Source organism: Diceros bicornis, chromosome 3 (genome assembly GCF_020826845.1).
Source record: "Diceros bicornis minor isolate mBicDic1 chromosome 3, mDicBic1.mat.cur, whole genome shotgun sequence".
In the NCBI taxonomy this organism is placed as follows: Eukaryota; Metazoa; Chordata; class Mammalia; order Perissodactyla; family Rhinocerotidae; genus Diceros; species Diceros bicornis.
This window is the reverse complement of record NC_080742.1, coordinates 38,252,000-38,275,943: the sequence shown is the minus strand read 5'-3', so window position 1 is coordinate 38,275,943 and position 23,944 is coordinate 38,252,000. Positions and strand designations below refer to the sequence as shown.

At 35.3% G+C, this 23,944-nt stretch overlaps 1 protein-coding gene across 1 annotated transcript in view; it reads left to right on the top strand.

The window, feature by feature from the left end:
- Nucleotides 1-23,944, top strand: part of THSD7A (thrombospondin type 1 domain containing 7A) — a 675,175-nt gene that overhangs the window by 623,497 nt on the left and 27,734 nt on the right. The window contains exons 16-23 of the mRNA XM_058526377.1: nucleotides 6,316-6,494; nucleotides 8,866-8,871; nucleotides 10,809-10,942; nucleotides 15,264-15,417; nucleotides 17,480-17,624; nucleotides 18,970-19,085; nucleotides 22,814-22,931; nucleotides 23,185-23,330. Of these exons, the coding sequence (XP_058382360.1) occupies nucleotides 6,316-6,494; nucleotides 8,866-8,871; nucleotides 10,809-10,942; nucleotides 15,264-15,417; nucleotides 17,480-17,624; nucleotides 18,970-19,085; nucleotides 22,814-22,931; nucleotides 23,185-23,330 (998 nt within the window). The remainder of the gene's footprint in view (nucleotides 1-6,315; nucleotides 6,495-8,865; nucleotides 8,872-10,808; nucleotides 10,943-15,263; nucleotides 15,418-17,479; nucleotides 17,625-18,969; nucleotides 19,086-22,813; nucleotides 22,932-23,184; nucleotides 23,331-23,944) is intronic.

Genomic DNA, 23,944 nt, shown 5'->3' with positions numbered 1-23,944 from the left:
TTGGAATAACAATAGCAACAAAACCCCACAACCCTTAATAGTGATGTTGAAATTTCCTGAGAAAAGTTATAAGTACTTAGCAGATATGAAGAGCTATGTTTTCATATAAAACAGATAAATATAAATAAAATAGCATTTCGTTGTAATTATATAAATTTACATGGTCACTTCACTGTGAAAATTTTAATTGCCCAACGTTGATTCATAGCTTTTAATACATTGAATATATAAGTTTGAGTAGAACATTCAGTTATAGGAGTTTGGTTGTATGCAAAGCGGTTTGGTTCCCCCAGGTTGTTGAGTTATCAATTCTTTTTTTTTTTTTTTGTGAGGAAGATCATCCCTGAGCTAACATCCATGCTAATCCTCCTCTTTTTGCTGAGGAAGACTGGCTCTGAGCTAACATCTATTGCCAATCCTCCTCCTTTGTTTTTTTCCCCAAAGCCCCAGTAGATAGTTGTATGTCATAGTTGTACATCCTTCTAGTTGCTGTATGTGGAATGCAGCCTCAGCATGGCCGGAGAAGCTGTGCGTCCGTGTGCGCCCGGGATCCAAACCGGGGCCGCCAGTAGCAGAGCACGTGCACTTAACCACTAAGCCACGGGGCCAGCCTGAGTTATCAATTCTTAATATATAGTTACAAAAGCATCTTCTGTTCATTTGGGGAATATGTTAAGTGATTTTTAAAAATATTTTCAAACCCATCAGGACAACAATAAAGTTCTAGCTAAATTTTCTCATTCCTGATTGCAGGCATGTGTGTATAATACACATTTAAGTAGGAGAGACATTTGAGGTTGCATTTGAGATTAATCCAGATATTTCAGATAGAGTGCCAGAGTTGTTCATTCACACAGCTGTAAATCAGAACCAACCAATATTTTCCACGTACTTTCAAAATGAATTCTTCCATCTATCAACAGTGCACCTTTCAACAGCACGATATAGTAATTGTGAAGGTTGTTGAAAGCTACTTTATCTGCACATTCATAATTCAAATGAATGAAGTGATTGGATATATCTCAAAGGCAATATGTCCTCCAGTTGCCACTTAAAGCCTGCTGGTGTTTTGTATTCATTTCAACCTGAAAGAGCAGTCAGAACAGATATAGGATTCAAAAAATATGATCAGAAGTCAGGAGTTTGATTTTTCCATGCGTCAAATTCAGTGATGAACTGCTAAAAATTTTAACACCCTAATTGTGAAGTCATTTATTTTATTCCAGCATTCCTCAGAAACCATAAATTGCTACAAGATGCCAGCAGTTTATTTAGCCTTAAAACGCTTCAGAGGTTTCTGTCTTCCCATCCCCCATGATTGTTTGGTATTAATAGCCCTCAAAAATGATCTTAGCAGAGAAGGCAGGGGAATGCTTATCTAGCAGTTCACTAGTAGCATTAAGGATTTTAATTGTGCTAAATAAACATGACAGGCAATTATTGAATGTTGTTACACATTGGAAAATAAAAATGGAATGCTAAGCGTTATAGCTTAATAGCAGTTTTGTCTATCTCAGTGCCTAATTGGTATCTTCTAACAATTTAATAGGTTGAGTTTTATCTGAGAGATATTTTCTGGAATACACTATTGGACAAACAGACATAAAAGTTGTATATCTGTTTACTTAATACAATGGGAATCAATCTGAAATCGTACATGTTAAATCACACTGATGCCATAATACTTCAGCAGATAAAATGGAAAGAAAGAATTTCCATTTGTCTGTTACTCTGTGAAGCACTGACATGAAAGATCATATGATTCTACTTTTAACTGCAATTACTGAATAACAAAAAGTTAGACGTTTACTTTTGTAGTCATTTTGAAGTTTAGCAAGGTGGAAAAATGCAGTTCTTCTAGAAATATTTCAATAACTTATTACCTTTGAGATACTAGTGTCTTTTGCCAAAGCTATTGATAATATTTGGAAATATTGGGATTTAAAAAAAATTTTTTGTACTTTTATGAACAAACAATTTGGTCACAGAACGGCATTGATTTGGAAATGACTTTAAACATTTTTACAGTTTGATTCTATTTCTTAAACTATTTCTATGAAACACAAAACAAATTATTACTGGCCCTGTCAGGAGTTACATTTTTAAGCATCTCATATATCTTTAGGTAAATTCGTTTACTGGCTGTGCTGTATGAAAAGGGGGATGGGACTTGAAATACATTTCAATTCAAGATAATAAAGCAGGCTTGTTCCCCCACCTCAAACTGTAATTAAAGACAAAGTATAAGATTTAAGTAGATCTCTGCAATCTATTTGAAGAATAGTTATGCTTTTCAAAATTTTGGTGAACACATTTTATAAAATACTCCTTCAATTCTTTATTGGACTTTCCTTTGGATCATTATCAATACTCCAAAAGCCTTCTTCAATATCAGAAGTACATTCAGAACTTAACATTGGCATCTTCTTTCTGTCTTCAACGCTTCACAACTAACAAAACCCCAACTGATGCATCTGCCCTCTTGAAAAGTATCTGAGACTAATTCCCACTTTTGAAAACTCTTTCATTGCCTCCTGCTCTTTATGCCGAATTTATAATCCCATCTTTTAAAAACGCTTCTCCTTTTATACTTCATTTACAATTAGATTATGTAATGTGCATATCTTCTGATGCATGAGATTCATTCCTAGGAATATTCCCAACAGAAATGCATATATACGTCCACCAAAAGACGTGTTCTAGAATGTTCATAGCAATGCTGTTAATACTGCACTGTAACAGTACTGTTAATACTCCACATTGAAAAATACCCAAATACTTACCAACGATAGAATGAATAAATAAGTCGTAATATATTCACACAATAGAATACTCTACGTCAATTAGAGTGAACAGTCTTCAACAACATGCAACGATATGGATAAATCTTACAACCCAATGTAGAGAGAAGAAAGACTAGCACACATGGGTTTACACTATATAATGCCATTTACATGAAATTTTTAAAAAGTAAAACAATTCTACCTCATGAGAAATCAGGTTGCCCATGTGGGAAGGGGTGGTGATTGGAAGGGAGCACAAAAGAGGGTTCTAGAGTGTTGGTTCTAGAGTGTTGGCTTCATGGATGTGTTCAGTGAACTTTAGACTTATGAAAGATGCACTTTTTTGTATGGAGACTACAATAAGTTTAAAACAGGTGATGTATATTCTTTGACAAAACTAAAGGAGATAATACATAGAAAGATATGCCACAAATCTACTTCTCTTCCTGATTTTACCAGTTCTGCCTGTGTCTTACAATGTTTCCTAATTTCAGTCCTGCACATTCACACACACAAATGAGTACAAGTAAAACTGATGAAACTTAAATAAGCTCAATGGATTGTATCAATCTCAGTATCTTGTTTGAAATTATACTATAGCTACATTGTAGGAAACAAAGAAAAGTATACAAGGGACCTCTCTATATTATTTCTTGCAATTGTATGTGAATCTACAATACTTTTATAGGGAACATTTCAATAAAAAAAAGAGGGAGTGCTGAATAAACACAAGAAAATATATTAATTCCTAAAAATCAGACCCTATTCCAAGTGAACTACAGCATAATGTCTGGGGTTGCTGGAAACCTGTACTTTTAACATGTGTCCCAGGTAATTTATGATACGGCAAGGCTGGGAAATTCTACGTAGTAAATTGGCTAGCTTTTTAACAGTAGCTCAATCCAGGACACTTTGGGCACAAACTTATTGATTAAATTTGTCATATTGGTTTTTAGGTGGTCTTATTTGTCTGTAATAAAAGAAATCAATGTTCGTTGGTTCTCTTTTAAATCTACATAGAGTAAAAGGAATAAAATACTGGGAATAAATTTAACAAAAGAAGCGCAACTACAAAATATCATTGAAAGAAATTAAAGAAGACCTAAATAAATGGAAAGAAATTCCATGTACCTGGATTGTTAAGATAGCAATACTCTCAAATTGATCAAGCTATTCAACACAATTCCTATCAAAATCTTAGCTTCCATTTTTGGCAAAAATTGACAAGCCGATTCTAAAATGTATATAGAAATATAAGGAACCGAAAAGAGCCTAAACTAATTTGAAAAAGAAGAACAAAGTAGGAGGACTCACACTTATTGATTTCAAAACCTACTACAAAGTTATAGTAATCAAGACAGTGTGGTACTGTCATAGAGACCAAAGGAATGACATTTAGAATCCAGATATAAATCCTTACGTATATCATCAATTGAGTTTCACCAAGGGTGCCAAAACAATACAATGTAGACAGAATAGTCTTTTCAACAAACAGACCTGGGATAACTTGATAATCACATACAAAAGAATGAAGTTGGACCCCTTACCTTTTATCATATATAAAAATTAACTCAAAATGAATCATATATTTAAATATAAAAGCTAAAAATATAAAACTCTTAAAGGAAAACGTAGGTGTAACTCTTCATGACCTTGGATTAGGTAATGATTTCCTAGATGACATCAAAGCACAAGCAACCAAAGAAAAGACAGATACACTGGACTTCATTAACATTTAAAACTTCTGTTTTCCAAAGGCACTAAAACAAAAAGATATAATAACAAATTCTGACAAATGTAGAAATTGGAACACTCATGCCTTACTAGTGGTATTGTAAAGTGGTGCGGTCACTTTGGAAAACAGTTTGGCACTTTCTCAAAAGGTTAAATATAGAGTTACCATACAACCCAGCAATTCCACTCCTATATATATACCCAAGAGAATTGAAAACATGTCCACATAGAAACTTGTACACAAATGTTCACAGTAGCATTATTCATAATATACAAAATGTGGAAACAACTAAAATATCCTTCAGCTGATGAGTGGATAAACAAAATATGATATATCTGTACGATAGAATACTATTTAGTTATAAAAAGGAAGGAAATACTAACGTGCTACAACATAGATGACCCCTGAAAACACTGTACTAAGTGAATGAAACCAATCACAAAAGACCATGTAATGTTTGATTTCATTTTATGAAATGTTCAGAGTAAGCAAATTCTTAGGGACATAAAGTAGAGTAATGGTTGCCAGGGGATAGAGAAGGGCCTATGGGAAGTGACTGCTAATAGATATAGGGTTTCTTTTTGTGGTGGTGAAAATGTTCTAAAATTAGATGATGGTGATAGTTGCACAATTCAGTGAATATATTGGAGACCAAAACATGAGCTGAATTTTATGGTGTATGAATTATGACTCAATAAAATTTATAAAAATCTACCTAGAGTTTCTAGTATAAATTGTTTATATTATAATCATTTTCAAAATCGAATCCTTGATGCTGATGTAAAATGGTAAGGCAGAGCGTTTTCTTGTATCAAGAACAACTACTCTCCACAGTCAGATTACAGAGGACATTTGACTCTTCACCAGAGGAATTTTGCTTTTTCCGCATATTTACCTTGAGAACAATAGTGATAAATTGACATTGTGAAATGCTAATGAAGTTAGTAGTGAGGGACTGTTCAAGGAAAAGGCTCCCATTTCTCAAAACAAATCTGTAGACTATTAAGTTAATTGGCTGTGTGATTTGATGAAATGTGTCCTGGACTAGACCTCAGAAAACCCTTCCCCATCTCTTACTGTGAAACTTACTTACTATGTGAACTTGCACTTGTCAATTATCTCTGCATTTGTTTCCTTATCTGTCCAGTAGAATATCAATACCTGCCCAATACATTTATAAGATTTTCAAGAGAATCAAATGAATACAAGATGTGAAGGTGCTTTGAAATTGACAGCAGTATAAAAATATGAGACATTATTTATTTAACATCCTTCATTTTTCTTCTTCAGACTTGATTTTCAAAAAAGGGGGAAACATAAGGTACTAAGTTAAATAGTTCCTTTTGGATATTGATTGAGAGGATCTGGCTTTCTTCTTGAGGAAAAATATTGCGTGGACTCAGAAACTTGAATTTGTTTGACGTTAACAGATAGGATTTTATAGAAAACTGTTATAATTTTTTTAATGTATCATTCTGGCAGCGTGAGAATGATATGGCAGCAGACAGGTTATTGTCAATTAAACACGAGCTGTCAGAAAGTCAGAACTGTTGAAATATGGTGAGCCTGAATCCTAAGCAGATCATATGGCAGCTGCTCAGCTCTTATTTTAACATAGTTGCTGTACGTATGTGTCATTTTCCTGCAGAATTTGAGTGCCTAACGATGGAGACATCTCTGCATTTGCATGTTGCTGTCAAGTCAAACTTGGACCTTCTAAATGAGCTAGAATGGTGGGTGGTAGAGGGCAAGTGACATGTGAAGGAGATAGCTCTGGTCTCCTTTTCCTCTACTCAGGTTACATTGAAGAGGCCTGCATCATCCCTTGCCCGTCAGACTGCAAGCTGAGCGAGTGGTCCAACTGGTCGCGCTGCAGTAAGTCCTGTGGGAGCGGCGTGAAGGTTCGGTCTAAATGGCTGCGTGAAAAACCATATAATGGAGGAAGGCCTTGCCCCAAACTGGACCATGTCAACCAGGTATTTTCTACCATTGGGACTATTAAATTATTGTTTAGATTTACAGCGATCTATTTTTTCCTCCAAAATGGGGAAAAGTAAAGAATAGCCCCTAAATAAGAAATCTGATCCATTTTGTCTTTAAGATGCCTGAGTAAAGTATATGTATGTTATTAAAATCCCAAATCAGATATATTATCTCTGTATTCTCAGATTTAGTACCCTGCATGTATATGCATATGAATATAATTAAATGGAAATAAAAATGACACCTTTGAAATAATGTCATTTTAAAATTACATTAAAAAGTAATCACATTACTTTTTAAAAAAAAAAATCACATTAAAAGGTATTTAATCTGTCGTAAAATTGTATCTAATTTGTATGCTGAGAACAAGATTATCTCATTCTTACAAAGTTCCCCTAGACTCTCAGAAAATACATCTCAATTACTGACTACTTAAATTAAAATCAAAGAAAGCGTATGGATTTGGGTCTAAAATTAGGAAATATATACTGCACATTCATTTAAGTTTGTTTGATATAAAGTATGTTAAGAAAAAAGAAATATAAAGATGGCTTCAAAGTCATTCTAAGTATGCTGTCTATCAGTTTAGTCATTGGCCTTTTCAATTTTGTTTGGAACTTTATTTGACTTTGTATGCACTCTTCATTAGCTGCTGTTAATAGTTGTTACTCATGTTCTAATGGAGATATAAATTAAAAAGGCTAATAGAGGGAACTGTGACTAATTTAAATGTAATATAAGATGCATCAGACAATTATCATCATTTTTGGCCTACATGTGAATTAACAAAGAATGAATTTTATATAATATGTGTAGATGTTAAGATGTGTAGTTCAATTTGTCGAATGAACCAAGTCTTATGTATGAATCAACCTTAAATATGTAATATGTTTCATACATACGTAGACTGTCTAATTTTAGTCTCCAAACACACTGCTTACCAGTATGGATACTTGCCTTCCCAAATTAACCTAAATTTATTCATAACAATGAAAGTATACTATAGAGAAAATAAAAAGAACTTTTGAATTGAATAGAGATTAGGATGAAGAAAGTGGAGAATTCAATTCCATAGAAAGTAACTCTGTAAGAATCTTGATTTTTTTCTCCCAAGTGGAATTGCTGAATTTGCCCTTAAATTTAGCTAAAGGTGAATAATATACTGCACTGCCGCCATCTACTGGTAATAGAATTTCCTTGTCATAGTGAATATTTTCAAAAAAGAAAATTTAGTTCCATGACCCTCATGAAACAGAATAACTGAAATGTAAGGTTAATAATACAAAAGAATATTTCTCTACAAGTTTTGAAATCTTGAATTTCCTATGGTAAATTTTTAATTTTAATAAATTTTGATTCATAGTTCTAATAAAGAGAAATTTTATACATACTCATACCTTCAGTATGTGTGTATGTTTATGTGTACAGCTAGTCAGACCTTAAATTAAAATAACCTGTGTATGACTCAGCATTTCCTTTAATAGTGAATTTGCAAATGTTCAAGACCTTGTGCCAAGTTGTCTTTGCTATGAAAGGTCTGTAACCTAAGCCCATTTCTCTGTCGCTCTCCAACTCTGACATACTCTAATGTAGAGTTTGACGGGGACGTTTGGATACTTGTTATCAGCTTACTGGTGGTCTATTGAGACATAAACAACTGAAAAGTCAAAGCTAAAATAAGAAATAATAGATTACTCAATATTTGATTTGGGCATAATTGTTCTACATTTTAAAACATAGAAACTTCTAGGCATTTATGTATTAGTAAAATATTAGGAATAGAAAGAATATGCAGACGTTTGTGTTAATGTTGAAAACTGTAAATCACATAGACTTTTACTACAATTATATATTCCTCAATAAAATAATCAGTGATCCATTGACTTGAAAATTGTCTCTGAGGATCCATTTTCCAATTGAGGAAGCAAGTCCTAATTTCCTAAGAAATACAGATAGATGGATTGATTGAGATTGATAGATTCATCAGTTAATCAATCTATAGACAGTCCATCTACAAATTGGACCACAAGATATTTGCAGTCATATATCAATTCCCCATGATATGTATTTTGATGTCCACTCAGTTTGCTAAGATTTCTTCATCCTCCCCATCTAATCCTTTCTTTAACCATACTGTTTAAAATATTCATTTGTGTATCATACTTTTAAACAATAATGAGTTGGTTTTTCTCTCCCAAGGTCTAAGAAAAATGTTCTAATCATTTACCAAAAAAAAGTAGGCTTTTATATATGGATTATAATATTTGAAACTTAGAACATGAGTTCCTCTCATGAAATATACTGACATTTTTATTCATCTTTGTTTCTCTCCCTTTTCTTCACTCCTGTTGAACATCACTCCAGGCGCAGGTAAGAACTCTTAAACCTCATGGTTCATAAGCGAGTGCTGCTTGTTTTCTTTCTTTACTCCTGATTTCAGAGAATGTATTTTTTTCTTGCTGTTGTCTTTTATCTTTTACAGGGAGAAAATATCACATTTTCCATAGGATTTTTGTTCTGTAGCTGTTCCCTTTTTTTTTCTCTTTCTTCGCGTGCTGCTTGTGTTTTCTCATTTTAATATCAGGGCCTGAGGTGTAGGGCTGGGGGAGAACAAGCTTTACCTCACCAGCCTTGAAAAGGCGGTGACATCTCTTACTAATGGCCTCACGCTTCTCAGAAGGAGAGGTAAAGGTGCAGGTGGGCTGAAAGGGGGTGGCAGGAGGTTGCTCTGAACTGATTTGTATTCACTCCAACGTAGGAGATTAAAATGAAAGCCATCAAAGAATTAGGAAACATGGCATTTGGCATTTCCCCTTCAGTTTTTCCCTTCCCCACAAGTTGTAGGGAAATGTTTTACCCAGTAGTATTTAGTCATATTGTAATACAGCACCCAGAGTGAGTGTGATCACTTATGACAATAAGTATAGGTTCTTACTCCAACAGTGTAAATTTTTTATTCTTGTTTGGAATAGGTCCACTTTGTTCACTTTATTTGGGTTTTTATTCCACTAAAATTTGCACAAAAGAATGATTCCAAAGGGCTATTTAAATCTATATTTTCTGGAATTAGATAGTTACATAGGACATTCGTATGTTATAGTTTGTGCGCGTGTGTGTTTGTGTGTGTGTGTGTGTGTGTGTGTGTGTAAAATAGGAAATAGAGTTGGATTATTATAGATTTTGAAACGATTTTAAAAGACATTTTCCTTTAATGGTTGAATCAGCTCTGTTGCGGTGGATTATGGTCCACTTATTTCCTTTATTTAGTTATTCTTCTCAGTGATAAAAGAGCATAATTGTTCATTGTTCTAAAAATCCTGAAACCAAAGACACCACCTCAAAGTTGAGGCTGAAAGCCTTTGTGGATAGCAGAGACAGACAACTTACTTTGTTTCAAAAGGCCCTCCCTGCTTTGGGCTGTAGCTGTGTGATATGAAACCAACTTCAGACTTTGCTTCCAAGCCCTGAATGATTGAGGGTTAGTTTGAAGATGGCTGTAGTTCATATTATTTATGTTTTAATTTAGTTTCATATATGGAATGCAAAAAAGATACAAATTCTCATTGATATATACATATTTATTTGGAGAACAGGCCAAATTATTATTTTATTTTATTTATTTATTTATTTTTTTAAATTGAAAGAAATTTACCCATTTAATTGAGTATAAAAAATAATTTACATAGAATGCATATTTCACATTATGTCTAACAACTTCACGAATTTTTTTTTTTTAGTCTTTTGTTTATTGCAGTAACATTGGTTTATAACATTGTATAAATTTCAGGTGTACATCATTATACTTCTATTTCTGCATAGATTACATCATGTGGAGAACAGGCCAAATTATATTAATTTGAAAACAGCTACTTTTATATGTTTAATTTAATTCAGTCATTCATTCATTTAGTCAACAAATCTTTACTGAATGCCTAAAATATGAGCACCCTGGGGTAAGTATTGAAGATGTGCAAAACTGTGAACAAGACAGATGGCCCAGGAAATTACCATGCTGTGTGGTATGGTCAGTACAGGGAAGTACGTAATGTATCTCATGTGGTCCAGCAGGTCAGACCTACAACTGCAGTTTGATGATGGAGCAGCAGAATACAACCCAGCTAGCCCTGCCGTTACTTCCAGAGCTCTCAAGAAATTTCTGTATATTCCTATTTTAGAGTAATTAACAACAAAGGAGAGAAATAAAAGTAGCTAAACAAGAATACAATGATTATTATGATGTAAAGTGTTCCTATTCACTCTCCTCGGGTTCCCTTAGGTGAGATCATTGAGAACTGTGTGTGTTTCAGGTGTATGAGGTCGTCCCTTGCCACAGTGACTGCAGCCAGTACATATGGGTCACAGAGCCGTGGAGTATCTGCAAGGTGACCTTTGTGAACATGCGGGAAAACTGTGGAGAGGGCGTGCAAACCCGAAAAGTGAGGTAAGGCCTGGCCTAATTACACAGAGAAGCAAAACGCACAACCACCTCCCAATTTCACACGTGCCACCATGAGCATTCACTCCTCCCCAGTCTCCTGAATAAAACTGTCTTTAGTTTTATTTTTGGGGAATCTGTGTTTATGGAAAACTCTAAGGGGATCTGCTTCAAGCAGCAGTTTATCATACTTGGCTTTCTGATTTAGGAAGCTTCGTTTCAAGGTGCTCTTGAAGGGAAAGAGCTGCATATAAAATGTGACCTGAACTAATGCAGATTTTCCAACCTCAAAAACTTTTTTCTTAAAGGCAAATATATTTCTAACTGCTTTTTAATGATAATCTGTATGATTATCTTGCTTTTTTATATCAAACTGGCTAACTTTTGCATACCTCTAGGTATGCATCTCCTCTAGGAAGTCTTCCCTAAACCTACTGCCGCTCATTTGTTCTTCGGTGGCCACACTGGCCAGTAGAGTAGCCACTAGCCACGTGTGACTATTTCACTTTAAACTAGTAATTAAAATTAAAAATGCATTTCCTCAGTCCCTCCAGACACATTTTAAGTGCTCAGTAGCCCCAGGTGGCTAGCAGCTCTTCTCGTGGACAGCACAGATGTAGAATATTTCCATCATCGCAGAAAGTTCTGTTGAGCAGTGTTGCCCTATAGTGCCCCAAATACCCCTCATTGTTTTGAAAAGATCCATTTACTTGTGTGTCACCTTTGCTAAACTCTATAATTTTCTCCAAACTGAGACTCTGTCATATTTATAGAAATTCTCTAACACCTAATACCAATTTGATACTCACTAAATTTTCCCCACAGCATCTGCATATGATCCTCAAGGGTTCTAGAACCCGTGAAACAAATGTATGAGGTTGTATTATCCCCACTTTATAGAGTAGATTCGGAAGTACTGAGTAATTTACCAAGAACATATATCTAGGAAAGTGACAGACCTGGCTTTCAAACCCAAGTCTGTTGTCACTCTTTAACTACACCAGTTTCTTCTGACCCTGCTGAGTGACACAAACAGTAAAGACAAATATGAAAACATCCAGAACCTGACAACTCATATTGTGAAGAAGCCCATTCTCACCCATGACCTAACTTTTCATGAATTTGATTCACATTTCTCAATAGAAAAGCAGAACAAATTAATGCTTGTATCATCAAACCTTGGCACGTTGTATGTAACTTTTCTTTTGATAAAAATAATCTCTGTTTCTTTAATAAAGGTGGATGGAGGAGATAATGAGTTGATAGGAAAACGGAAGAAAACGATATTCTGTGTTCCACCATTCCCTTCCAAATTTAAAATTTCTTCTTCAAATTTAAAAATATTTTCCTTATATTAAGAATTTGATCAGGTTGGGGTTTTTTGTTAGAAAAAATATATAATAAAGAACTACTGTTCTTTCAGCTTTTACTTCAACTGTCTATGTACATGTTGTTTCTTTTTGCTTTGCGAATAGATAGTCTCAACATTTCCAAACACATCCTAAACAGATCACTTTGTTTTTTTCAGTAAACATCTTTAATGCAAATAGAGAAAAGAGAAGGTCAGTATTGATTGTGATCTCTGATCATGTAATAATGTTCCTATTTGTTACTGATTGAGTAGTACACCTCCCTAACCTTATCCTCTGCTAATTAAGGTCAAAATGTCCTGCTTAGACACAAGCATTGGGTGACATTTCAGTATAGATGAGTCTATAGGAGAGCAGGTTTCAATTTATCCAATCTCGTGCTTTCTCTGTGAAGACAGGATGACACAGCAAAGGCTGAGTGGTGAAAGTGTTTTGCCCTGGTGGGAAGGGATTTTTTTTCACTGACTTTTTTTTAGAATTAGCAGCACATGGTGATAATAAAAAACAGATAATAAAAAACAACAGATTTGGTTACTTTTATTGTTGCTCTTGGATTCTGTGCAATGTACCCCCTTATTGCCACACCTGTGGGGGGCCTTGGGCCCCACCCTTTGCCTACAACTTGGTTCTACACTATGTATTTCTAATACCGTTCAGTTTTCTCACAGCATAATTCCTTCTCCTATGGAAAGGAGAAAGGTCAAGAATTTGAAGAAAGCAAGTGACCTTGAAGTGCCTTCCTTTGGGCTCAAAACTTGATCTGAATACTTATTCTGTATTCTAGATAAAAAAAATCATTAATACCAAATAAAATAAATCAAACATAAATAATCTGAATGTCAACAACAAAGATCTTTTAGCAATTGTGGCACATTCAAATGATGAAATTCAAATGCAGTCATTAAAAATTATATCTTAGAAAAATAAAGATATGAGATGATGTTCATAATATGTTGTTAATTTTTTTTATTAAATGGTACAGAGTAGGTAAAGATTGCTCCTATTTTATGGAATGAAAATATATGTTTAAATGTAATAGTCTGTTAAGACTGGTTATCTGTGAGTGATAGAATTATGTGAATTTTACTATTTCTTCTGATTTTCCTAAAATGAGTGTTACTTATAAAATAAAATACAAGAGGAAGAGAAAAGCCTTTGAAAATGAAGTTTTATGTATGTTACTACTTAATAGAGTATTGAACATCTGTCCTTAACTCTAAATCAATAGGTAATTTTGCAAGTTAATCCTTGTACATTGTGTCGGTGCCTACCATGAATGCAATCTTCTCTTAGCAACCAATCCAACTTTTGAGCATTGAACTGTTCTATTTGCTCCATGTCCTCTCAAAGCTACTGTCAACAGAATATTTTAAAAATGCCTTTGAAGGAGAACTTTTTCCTTGGAAACTAAAATTCTCCCAAAGAAATTTAGAATTTAATTTTTTGCGTGTGTGTGTGAGGGAGATTGGCCCTGAGCTAACGTCTGTGCCAATCTTTCCTCCATTTTTTATGTGGGTTGCCACCACAGCATAGCTTGAGGAGTGGTGTAGGTCCACACCCAGGATCTGAGCCTGCAAACTTGGGCCACCAAAGCAGGGCACACTGAACTTAACCACTACGCCACCGGGCCAGCCCAAATTTTTCTTTTAACAATGAAATCAAGTAAATATCTACCTTTATGTGTTTTTGTGATTGCTCTTTTATATATTTACCCAATATACAAAACAAAAATGCAGAGGTGGTTATTTGTATGGATATTTTTTTCAGGCTACAATCCCAATTAAGACGTGATCAACAACGCAGTTTTCCAGTCTTTGAATACATCCCACAGGAAAATGACGTTTCTCTCAAATTCAGCAGCGCTGTATAGAAGGGTGTTTCTGCAGAGTAGATTTGTGAGGACGCAATGTCCCTACTGATTGTAAATCCCTGAGAAAAGTTGAGATTCCAGGTATAATTGGTAATGTAATTCAACCGACAGTTAAAACGTGGCAATGGGTTTGAGAGGCTTAAGAGCTCAAGCTTTCCTTTTCATCTCCTGCAATGCAGTTCTCTGCCCAAACTCATTAATTTGATTGACCTTCTCCAAGTTATAGATGAGGGATAAAGTTTTTCTCTTCTACTAGAAAAGTGCCCGGAGAGATTATTAACTATGGTAAAAGTGAAGTCTGTTACTAGCCACAGTAATTAGATTCTCAAGAGATGAGTAAAGAGCCCTTCATGACTGCTTACAATAGAATGAAATGTAATAAAATGTTTGAATTTATTCTGTTAAAAACAAAACGAACAATAAAAAAAGGTCAAGATATAGGAAGATCCAAACAACCACATTTAGAGAATTTGTGCTATTGCTGTTATAATTGTCTTTTCACTTCTGGCTTTCTTTTAAGGTTAGCAGCAGATGGGAGGCTAAATTACTTTTTAAATGACAAAACAATTTGATAATGCTATTACATCAGTTACTTTCAAAAATACATAATGAAACCTCTCACTAGGAGATTTCAGTGTGCCTCGTCTTCCATGATATTTGAATCTACCTTCTCTATAGAATCCACCATTTTCTTCAAAAGAAAAAAATACATTATATTCCAAAATTGCAACTCCTCTATGAATCTCTTTGAATCATTCCTCGTTAGTTTTTGCATCATATATGAATGTAAATGACCCTCTCCTTTCAGAGGAAAACTTACAGAGTTTACCTACACACAGTGGCTATTACTTTAAAGGATTATGATGATACATGCAAGCATAGATTTTTAAATCATACTGAAGCACTACAAGTATTTATGGGAAGCAGAGGTCCTTTTGTCTTCATGTTTGGAAAATTTTATTTATTAAATGCCAAACTTCCCTCCCCTCAACCGCATGATGATGTCTTAAGAAGAGCCATCTATCCTATGGGTTGGCCATTGTTCTAATTGTCCTGGTTCCTTCACTGATATGTATGTTTTTTCTAGATGCATGCAGAACACAGCCGATGGCCCTTCTGACCATGTAGAAGATTACCTCTGTGACCCAGAAGAGATGCCCCTGGGCTCCAGAGAGTGCAAATTACCATGTCCTGAGGACTGTGTGATATCCCAATGGGGTCCATGGACCCGATGCACTTTGGTGAGAGAATTAAACATTTATTAATATGGACTTTGCTTAATTCCTTACCACTAAAGCTTTAAAGATCTTATTAAGACAATAATAGTTATTACATTAGTTATCAAATTTGTTACCAAAGGAAGGTGTATTTTTCCTGGCCACTTCATTCTATGACTGTGACATTTAAAGTCAACAATGTTTGGACTCACACTAGAATAGCTTGACCTCTCTAGGAGCTTTGTACTCCTTCCCCATTGTCCTAACCCAGCACAAAATGCCTTCAGATTGGCTTGTAAATACACAGCATGTTAAAAACTGCGGTGGTGATAATGATTCCCTTCAGGTAAAGGGAAAAAGAATGAAGCTCTAGCAAAGGTATGTTAATTGTGTCAGGTTATTGTCATTCCTTGGTTTTTGTCCAATCCGTTTTATTTAAATTGTAGGAATAATCTTTCACACAGCGGGGTACTGAAGCAGGAGTATTGACATGAAAATGCAAAAGATCCTCATAAGAAAGGGAGTAAAAAGAAGAAAGCTGTGCATCAATGAATCTCTTTCCGCACACTGACTCTGTGTCTCTTTGGGCCTAGAAAGTCAGCTGAGAATTTCAAATCACACAAAGCTTTTAGATTTCAACAGCCAGTAGGGGCTCTTCCGCACCACCCTGGGAAGAGAGTCATTTGAAACAGAACTGGCTGATGATACAGAAAATTTGGCTTATCCCACCTTCGTAAAACTGTACATTTCAAAATGGCAACAAAAGTGTGGGAAAAGTACATCTCATGTGCAATTAATTTGCTAAAATACAATATAGGACAGTTACAAAGAATTTGTGATGCATGTTTTCAAGGAGAAGTTAATTTTCGATCTAGTTAACATTATTAAAGGTGCTGATTAGCAGCCAACTGATACAGCAGGAGCAAAATAGCGCTGGCAGTTGACTTGGAAACCGGTTAAATTGCAATGAAGAATCAACTGTTTCACAAGAGTCTGCAAATGATTTTCTATTCTAATTCCATAGCATCAGATTTGAAGTTACTACTTCTGTTCTTAGACACCAAATGTTTTCAGAACAAGACTGTACCAGTAGGGGAATGGCAAGCCAGTCTTTTTAAGGGCTAAATTGTGTTTGTGTGCATGTGTATGTGCGCATTAGGAAAATAAAGGTCACTAACAGCTAGTTATTTAAAGTCATTCTTAAAATGGGTTTTCAGGTCCAAGAGACTGTGTTAGATAGATAGATAGATAGATAGATAGACAGACAGACAGATAGATAATTCCTGTATTAATGATCTGAAATAATTAATATGATCATATGTGTGTGTTAGTGTATTTGTGATGTGATGTATCTATTAGTATTTGACATATAGACTCTTAAGCACCTTATCGCTGGATAGGATATCAGAAATTCATCCAACACCTTGACGTTATAGACTGTCAGGGGAAGAGGGAGACTCTCCCTCTGCCTTTTCCCTTAAGGTTCTTATGGCTGGCCAAATAATCAACAAGACAGGTTAGCAGGAGAAAATAATACCAAGTTTAATAACATGTATACATGGGAGAAACTCAGAAATGAGCAACTCGTCCCTCTATCTAAGCTGCTTGCTTAAGTATTGCAGCTAAAGGCAAGGAACGTGTTGGGGGTGGGTAGTGGCCTGGGACTTCAGAGGGCAGGAGGACAATTCTTTTCAGGGTCATCTATAGATAATGTGGTCAGCGAGAGACCAAGTTTTTGATAAAAGAGGCTTGGTGCCTTTCCTATTATAACCTCTATCCTACATTATCTTTACAGCCATCATGATAGAAGATCTGTTCCAAGAAGGAGCCACCATGTCAAATTCTTTAGGCAGTTAGTGGGGGAGGTCAAATGTCCCTCAGAGAAAACAATCAAGGTAAAGAGATATATTTCAGGGTGGCCAAATCTTGATCTCCCACAAGACGAAGAAACTGAGTCGTAATGAGGTTGTTCAAGGTAGCCAGTGGCCCAAACGTTCTACCTCCTGCTCCAGTGCTCTCCCTAATACACTAACTCTTGTGTGTCTGAGAATTCACCTTTCTGAGGAGTTGTGTTATTCTTTGTCAGCCTTGCAATCAAAGCAGTTTCCGGCAAAGGTCAGCTGATCCCATCAGACAACCTGCTGATGAAGGAAGAGCCTGCCCTGATGCCGTTGAGAAGGAGCCCTGTAACCTGAACAAAAACTGCTTCCACTATGATTATAACGTAACAGGTACATGGACAGTCATCTCATCACGGAGTTAAAGGCCAAATCCCGTGTCTTTCAGCTCAGCAGTGTTCCAAGTATTGTTCATCTCCATCTGTGTGCCTTTTGGACATGCTGCTTGCTCTGTCAGAAATAATTCTGTATTAAATCACAGAAATATTTATCTGTTTTATTTTTTGATAAACATTAAGATATAAAGAATGAATTTATCACACAAACATAAGCCCTTGTGAATAGTCTAAGTGCTCCTATTTAAGACATCCTCCCATTTGGGGAAGGTACAAATAAAAGATATATCTTTCCCATGGGTATTGAAAGATGTCTTTCTTCTTCAGAAGATGATTAATCACCATAACATACTGGGACAACAGTTCTTTGTGTGGGGACAGTTCATAAGCATGATTAGTCTGATTTAAAAACATCGGCAATCTTAAGCTTGCCAAAAAATGTATGAAGAAAATATAAATATTTCAATATTATCAAAGGTACAGATGAAAAAGGATAGATAAGTATATTTTCAGAAAAAAAGACTTATTATAAATTCCATTTTTTTTTCCTAACCCTCATCTCATACCGTCAAGGCACATACTCTAGGACAGAAGAGAGCTTGTTGGTTTATGTGACTTCGGGCAGCACTGAAGCTTATTTTGGAATTTTTCCCAAGTAATTTTCATACTGAAATAAACTCCAGAAATTGTACAATGACACACAGCAGTCAGATTGGCCTTTGTTTCTTTTGGTTTTTCTCTTCAATTTCCTTTGTGACACAAAGAAATCACAGTTCTCTGGAACATGCTATGTTACCCTGGAAAGAAAGATGAAAGAATTATTTTGCAAAAGACGTAAAATAAGAGAATTAAATAAATATGGCCAAAGTGATTTTGAAATAAATAAGTGTATATTTTAAAAATTCTAAGTATGGACAGTAAGTGAAATACAGTGTTTTATTTGAATATAACGACACAAAGTACTGTCCATTGAAATTATGATTATTTTCTAAAATAAAAATAATGTTAAAACTTGTTTCTACTTTTCTTAGGAAAAAAGTTTTTAAGTGACGTTTGATCTACACCAAAGCCATTTTTACAATATCACCAAACTACTAGCTATCAAGATTGTCAAGTAGACATCTGCCTTCAAGAATAATCCCTGTAGCTATGTGCAACCCCAGCAATTCCATTTGACTCTTGATATGTTCAAAGCTGGGACCCATATGCTCTGCATGTGGGATGATTGATTGTGGGGCTTAGGAAGCAGTTGTGAATTAAATATGGGATTCAGGTCATCAGAGTTTCATTTGAAATCTGTTTCATACATAGCCTTCTGTTCTGATGAGCTCCCTTCCTTTCAGACTGGAGTACATGTCAGCTGAGTGAGAAAGCAGTTTGTGGAAATGGCATTAAAACAAGAATGTTGGATTGTGTTCGAAGTGATGGCAAGTCGGTTGACCTGAAATATTGTGAAGAGGTGAGGGGATACTGTGTTATATCTTCGTGAGTAAATTCTTTCCTAATAATTTCGATTCATGCTGAGCCAAGTGACCTGTGCTCCATGCGGCTCATTGCCAACAGATGTTTTTCTGCACTATTCAGAGGTTGTTAAGCATCCTCTTGAAAAGAGATACTGTCCAACTCTACTGATTTCTACACATAATTTCCTGTATTTTGTTCTGCTTGGAGCCCAAAGGTATGCTAATTAGCCTATTCTGAAAGAAATGCTTAGGGAACAATAAGTAATCAAGGTGAATAAAGGCAATAAATCTTAATCAGACTACTCATCATCTTTTGTAATTTCATGTGAATTTTGTGTTGCCTGGGACACCTGCCAAGATCCATCATTTATTCTCTCTGTTGCTAAACATTGATCGCATGTGGTTTGGTAGGAGATTTTGATATTAGGATCTAATACCCAGCTGTGAGAGTCTAAGTACTCAGCTCTGGATAAGAGAGAGCTTGAAATTCAAACAAAGGAATGGAGCCTGCCGTTAGTATCTTTTAAGTACAGAGAATTGTAACTGTTAATTCTCCAATTTACAAAAGTAACATTATTCCTAGATATGACTTTATGAAATGCAAAGAAACATAGTTGTTGGCCTGTCTTAGTTTTCATGAAGCTACACTTCATGTGGTAATTATTTTTGTCTGATTTACATACCTAAAGGGTACTCACATTCCTAATAGGTTTTGACTCCTCTTGCATCTGAGGCCCACTGGGTTAAACATGAACCAAGATAAGCAGATAGATAAATCTGGAACACACAGGGAGGAGCTTACTACCTCATTAGGGTTCAGTAGACATGGTGACTGCATCTTCTGTCTACACATCCTGAGGGTTATTATAAGCCCACAGTAAATTGTTCCAATTCCTAAGGGAAAATTTGAGATGGAAATATTTTAATCCATTTGATATCTTTATCACGTGAACCTAATTTAACTTCCTTACATCTCTGTCCATGGGAATAGAGCTCCTAAATGTGCTGAAAACAAGTTGTTTAGTTAATAAATTCCTCTCACGATCATCTTCTAACCTAACTTAGTCTATTCATACTTTAGATTTAATTAGAAATTTCATACCTGAATCAATCTGATTTTGAAACTAATAACATAGAAGTAATGTAACCATTATAAAAATAACATTATTATTAATGAACATTATTATAGTCTATACTGGCTGGAGAGCTTTCTGTGATCTACTTCTAGTTGATTAATATGTTTCTCTTTTTGCAAATGCACGTATAAATGCTCTCCTGGGTCAGAGTGAAATATACGATGAATAGCTCTGAGAGCTTTTTGAAAGCTAAACCCAAATCATACAAGACCAATTTTAAAATATCTTATATGACTACAGGGCAAAGGTATAAATAGGACCCTTTATTTCTTAAATGAAATGTGAGTAAAAACTTGAGAAATAACTAATTTTAGTTATCCAGGAGCCTAAATATATTTACTCTTACATACAAATATTACAATATTGGAATACTGTGATAACAATTAGGGATTCAAATCATAACAGTCAAGCAAACACTGTCTTCGGGGAGAACAGTGCTACTCTGCAGGAATTGGATTAAATAACTTGTATCCCATTTTATCCATCCCTATGGATGCAGTAGGATTAAATAATAGCCCTGAAAGGTGGCTATCTTTTTAAGCAATGGATTGATGGCCTACCTACTAATATATGTGCAAACCCTGCATTCAGTGCAACAGCAGTAGCTAACTCTTGCCTTTTCTCTAACAGCCAGAAAGAAAAATGGCATTACTACCCAACAAGGAGGAAAATTAGGGTTAAACCCATCCAGCATTTATATAGTATTTTTGTCTTTGATGTTTTTCAGACATTTGCTCACCTGATACCTAGTAATTGGTTTTTCCTTTCCTATTCTTTGATCCCTGGACAGATTTCTCTGCATTTTCTTAGACACATATCTTTAGATGATGGTGATGATAGATAGATAGATAGATAGATAGATAGATAGATAGATAGATAAAAGAAAAAAGAGAGATACAATAAATGTAAGGAAAAAAAGTAGTACGGGGTTAAAATGTCTTACTGCTGGAGACCCAGAATATCTGTAAACAGACATTTTTTTAGCTCTCTAGGGAAATAAACAAGGCAGTATTAGTTGAACTCTGTGATTCAAACCCTCTCTCCATGAAACTACTATCTACTCTTAAATGTAACACATCATTTTTATCATATCATCTTAAGATTCCTATTCCAACCTCCTGTGACTTGAAGTGATTTTATAAGACTTTAGTAAGTGTTGTAGTAAAAGTTTTCATACCAAATACTCAGCTTTGTCATGTATTGCTGGTAGAGAATATAATGAGAGTGCCTGCAGAGGGATGTAGTACACAAATCATTGATCTGATCCTCTCTTAGTGGATAGCTTAGAGCCAACAGCTATACTTGAACCACAACATAACATTTCAGAAAAATTTTCTTTTGCCATCTTCTGCTATATAAATTGGACACTACAAACTTCTCTTTCATGCAGAAATTTAAAAGGTCTTGAAAATCCCAAGGATTACCAATTAAAAAAAATTGTATTCTAACAAGCTCTTAAATTGTTCAATTTCAATGCTACTCTGCATCATAGATTTTTTTAAATGTTTGCATATACAGTAGATGAGTTTGAAATCTCACCTTATATTTTAAAAGTAGAATACTTAAATGATAAGTAAGCAAACTCAATGCTCATAAAACAGCACAATATTATTATCTCATGAGAGGCTAACACCAAAATAACTGAATTATACCACAGTTAGCTGCTGAGATCAGTTTTAGAAAAGAAAAATCTTTGTTAAAAAATAATAAATGTATATAAAATATTCATAATCAAAAAAATTCTAGTGACCCATATTTCCTTTTCAGAGAGATATCCTACTTAAAAACTGATATTTTATATTATTTCAATACATTATAACATTAGTTTTGAGTGGCAATCTGTCTTTAAAATCTTTCCCTTTTTTTTTTTTGGTGAGGAAGATTAGCCCTGAGCTAACATCCATTGCCAATCCTCCTCTTTTTGCTGAGGAAGATTGGCCCTGGGCTAACATCCGTGCCCATCTTCCTCCACTTTATATGTGGGACGCCTGCCACAGCATAGCTTGATAAGCGGTACATAGATCCGTGCCCAGGATCTGAACCCATGAACCCCCGGCTGCCGAAGAGGAGTGTGCAAACGTAACCACTACGCCACCGGGCCAGCCCCTAAAACCTTTCCTGTTTGCTTTTCAGTGTAACATGCATGTGTAAACATGCATGGCAAAGATACAATTATAGATCTGTATATTGATAACATTCTTGGTTTTTAGCTAATGGAAAGTAATCATGCTTACATTTATTTGTTCCTCATTTGGGGAAATTTGACCAATTTGGAGATTAAATCTACTTTTTTCCATTGCTTATTAAAGAAGTTCAACAATATATAAGTATATTGAATAAATGGGCTCCTCCATTCATCCTGGGCACTTTGCTCCCACTCCCCTGGGTTGAACCACTTTATATTTTTAACAGTTTGGATGCTTGTCTTCCAGATATCTTTTTGTTCTTTATGCATCTCGCTTGTTCTTCCTCTCCTCTCCTCTCATTCACCCTGCTCCCTTTTCCTTTCTCCCTCCCTCCTTCCATCAACAATACATCATGGTCTTGCCTCTGTGTCAGTACAAACAGATCTACTTCTATCCTTTCAGCTTGGCCTGGAGAAGAACTGGCAGATGAACACATCCTGCGTGGTGGAATGCCCTGTGAACTGTCAGCTTTCTGATTGGTCTCCTTGGTCAGAATGTTCTCAAACATGTGGCCTCACAGGTTCGTTTGTACCTTAATTGGCATTAGGCTGATGGTCAAGGAATATGAAATAAAATGTCCCTCTTGCTTTAAGTCATATCAGATAATCTTCAGAAAGGTTGAATCAGAGCATATTTCTTTCTAAAACATCTGAAACTTACTGGTTCCTCAGATCTCCTCAGGAGAAATGTCTGTGATGCTTTCTCCCAATAAGAGAGATGCTTGCACGACTATAACATATCACTAAAGTTGCATCACTTTGTATCTCTTAAAGGAAAAATGATCCGAAGACGTGCAGTGACCCAGCCCTTTCAGGGTGATGGAAGACCATGCCCTGCCCTGATGGAACAGTCCAAGCCTTGCCCAGTGAAGCCCTGTTACCGTTGGCAATATGGCCAGTGGTTGCCATGCCAAGTGCAGGTATCAAATCTCAAGAAGTTCTTTGGAAATGTGTATAGTCTGTAACAACATTTCAGGCAACAATGGACCGCAAATATGATGGTGGTTTCATAAGAGTAGTACCATCTAACCTAGACGTGTTATAGACTATACCATCTAGGTTTGTGTAAGTACACTCTATGATGTTTGCACAACAACAAAACTTTCTAATGATACATTTCTCAGAATGTGTCACCATCGTTAAGCAATGCTCAACTGTGTTCTTTATCTGAAGAGGTGATTTCATAAATATTTTTCAGAGCTTACAGATGGCATGTTTCCTCAAAGATTTTAGGTGTGTTGCTATTTTATAACTGTTTAGTTAGTTTTGATAATAAGCACTCCTTGTCCTATATTTTTAAAATCATTTGGAGACTAATTCATTTTAATGAAAATTTATTTGCCTGTCTTTGGCTAGAAAACAAATAAATTGTTCATTGTATGCTTTATAGTTAGTACTCTGTAGGACTTTTTCCCTAGGGTTTCGAATGCTTCTTTAACTGCTCATAAATAAAAATCAGCAGTGCAGTGATGACTGTAAGTGATGAGCTCACTAATGAATTATTTTTCTTTTCCTAATTAGTTATTTCCTCCTC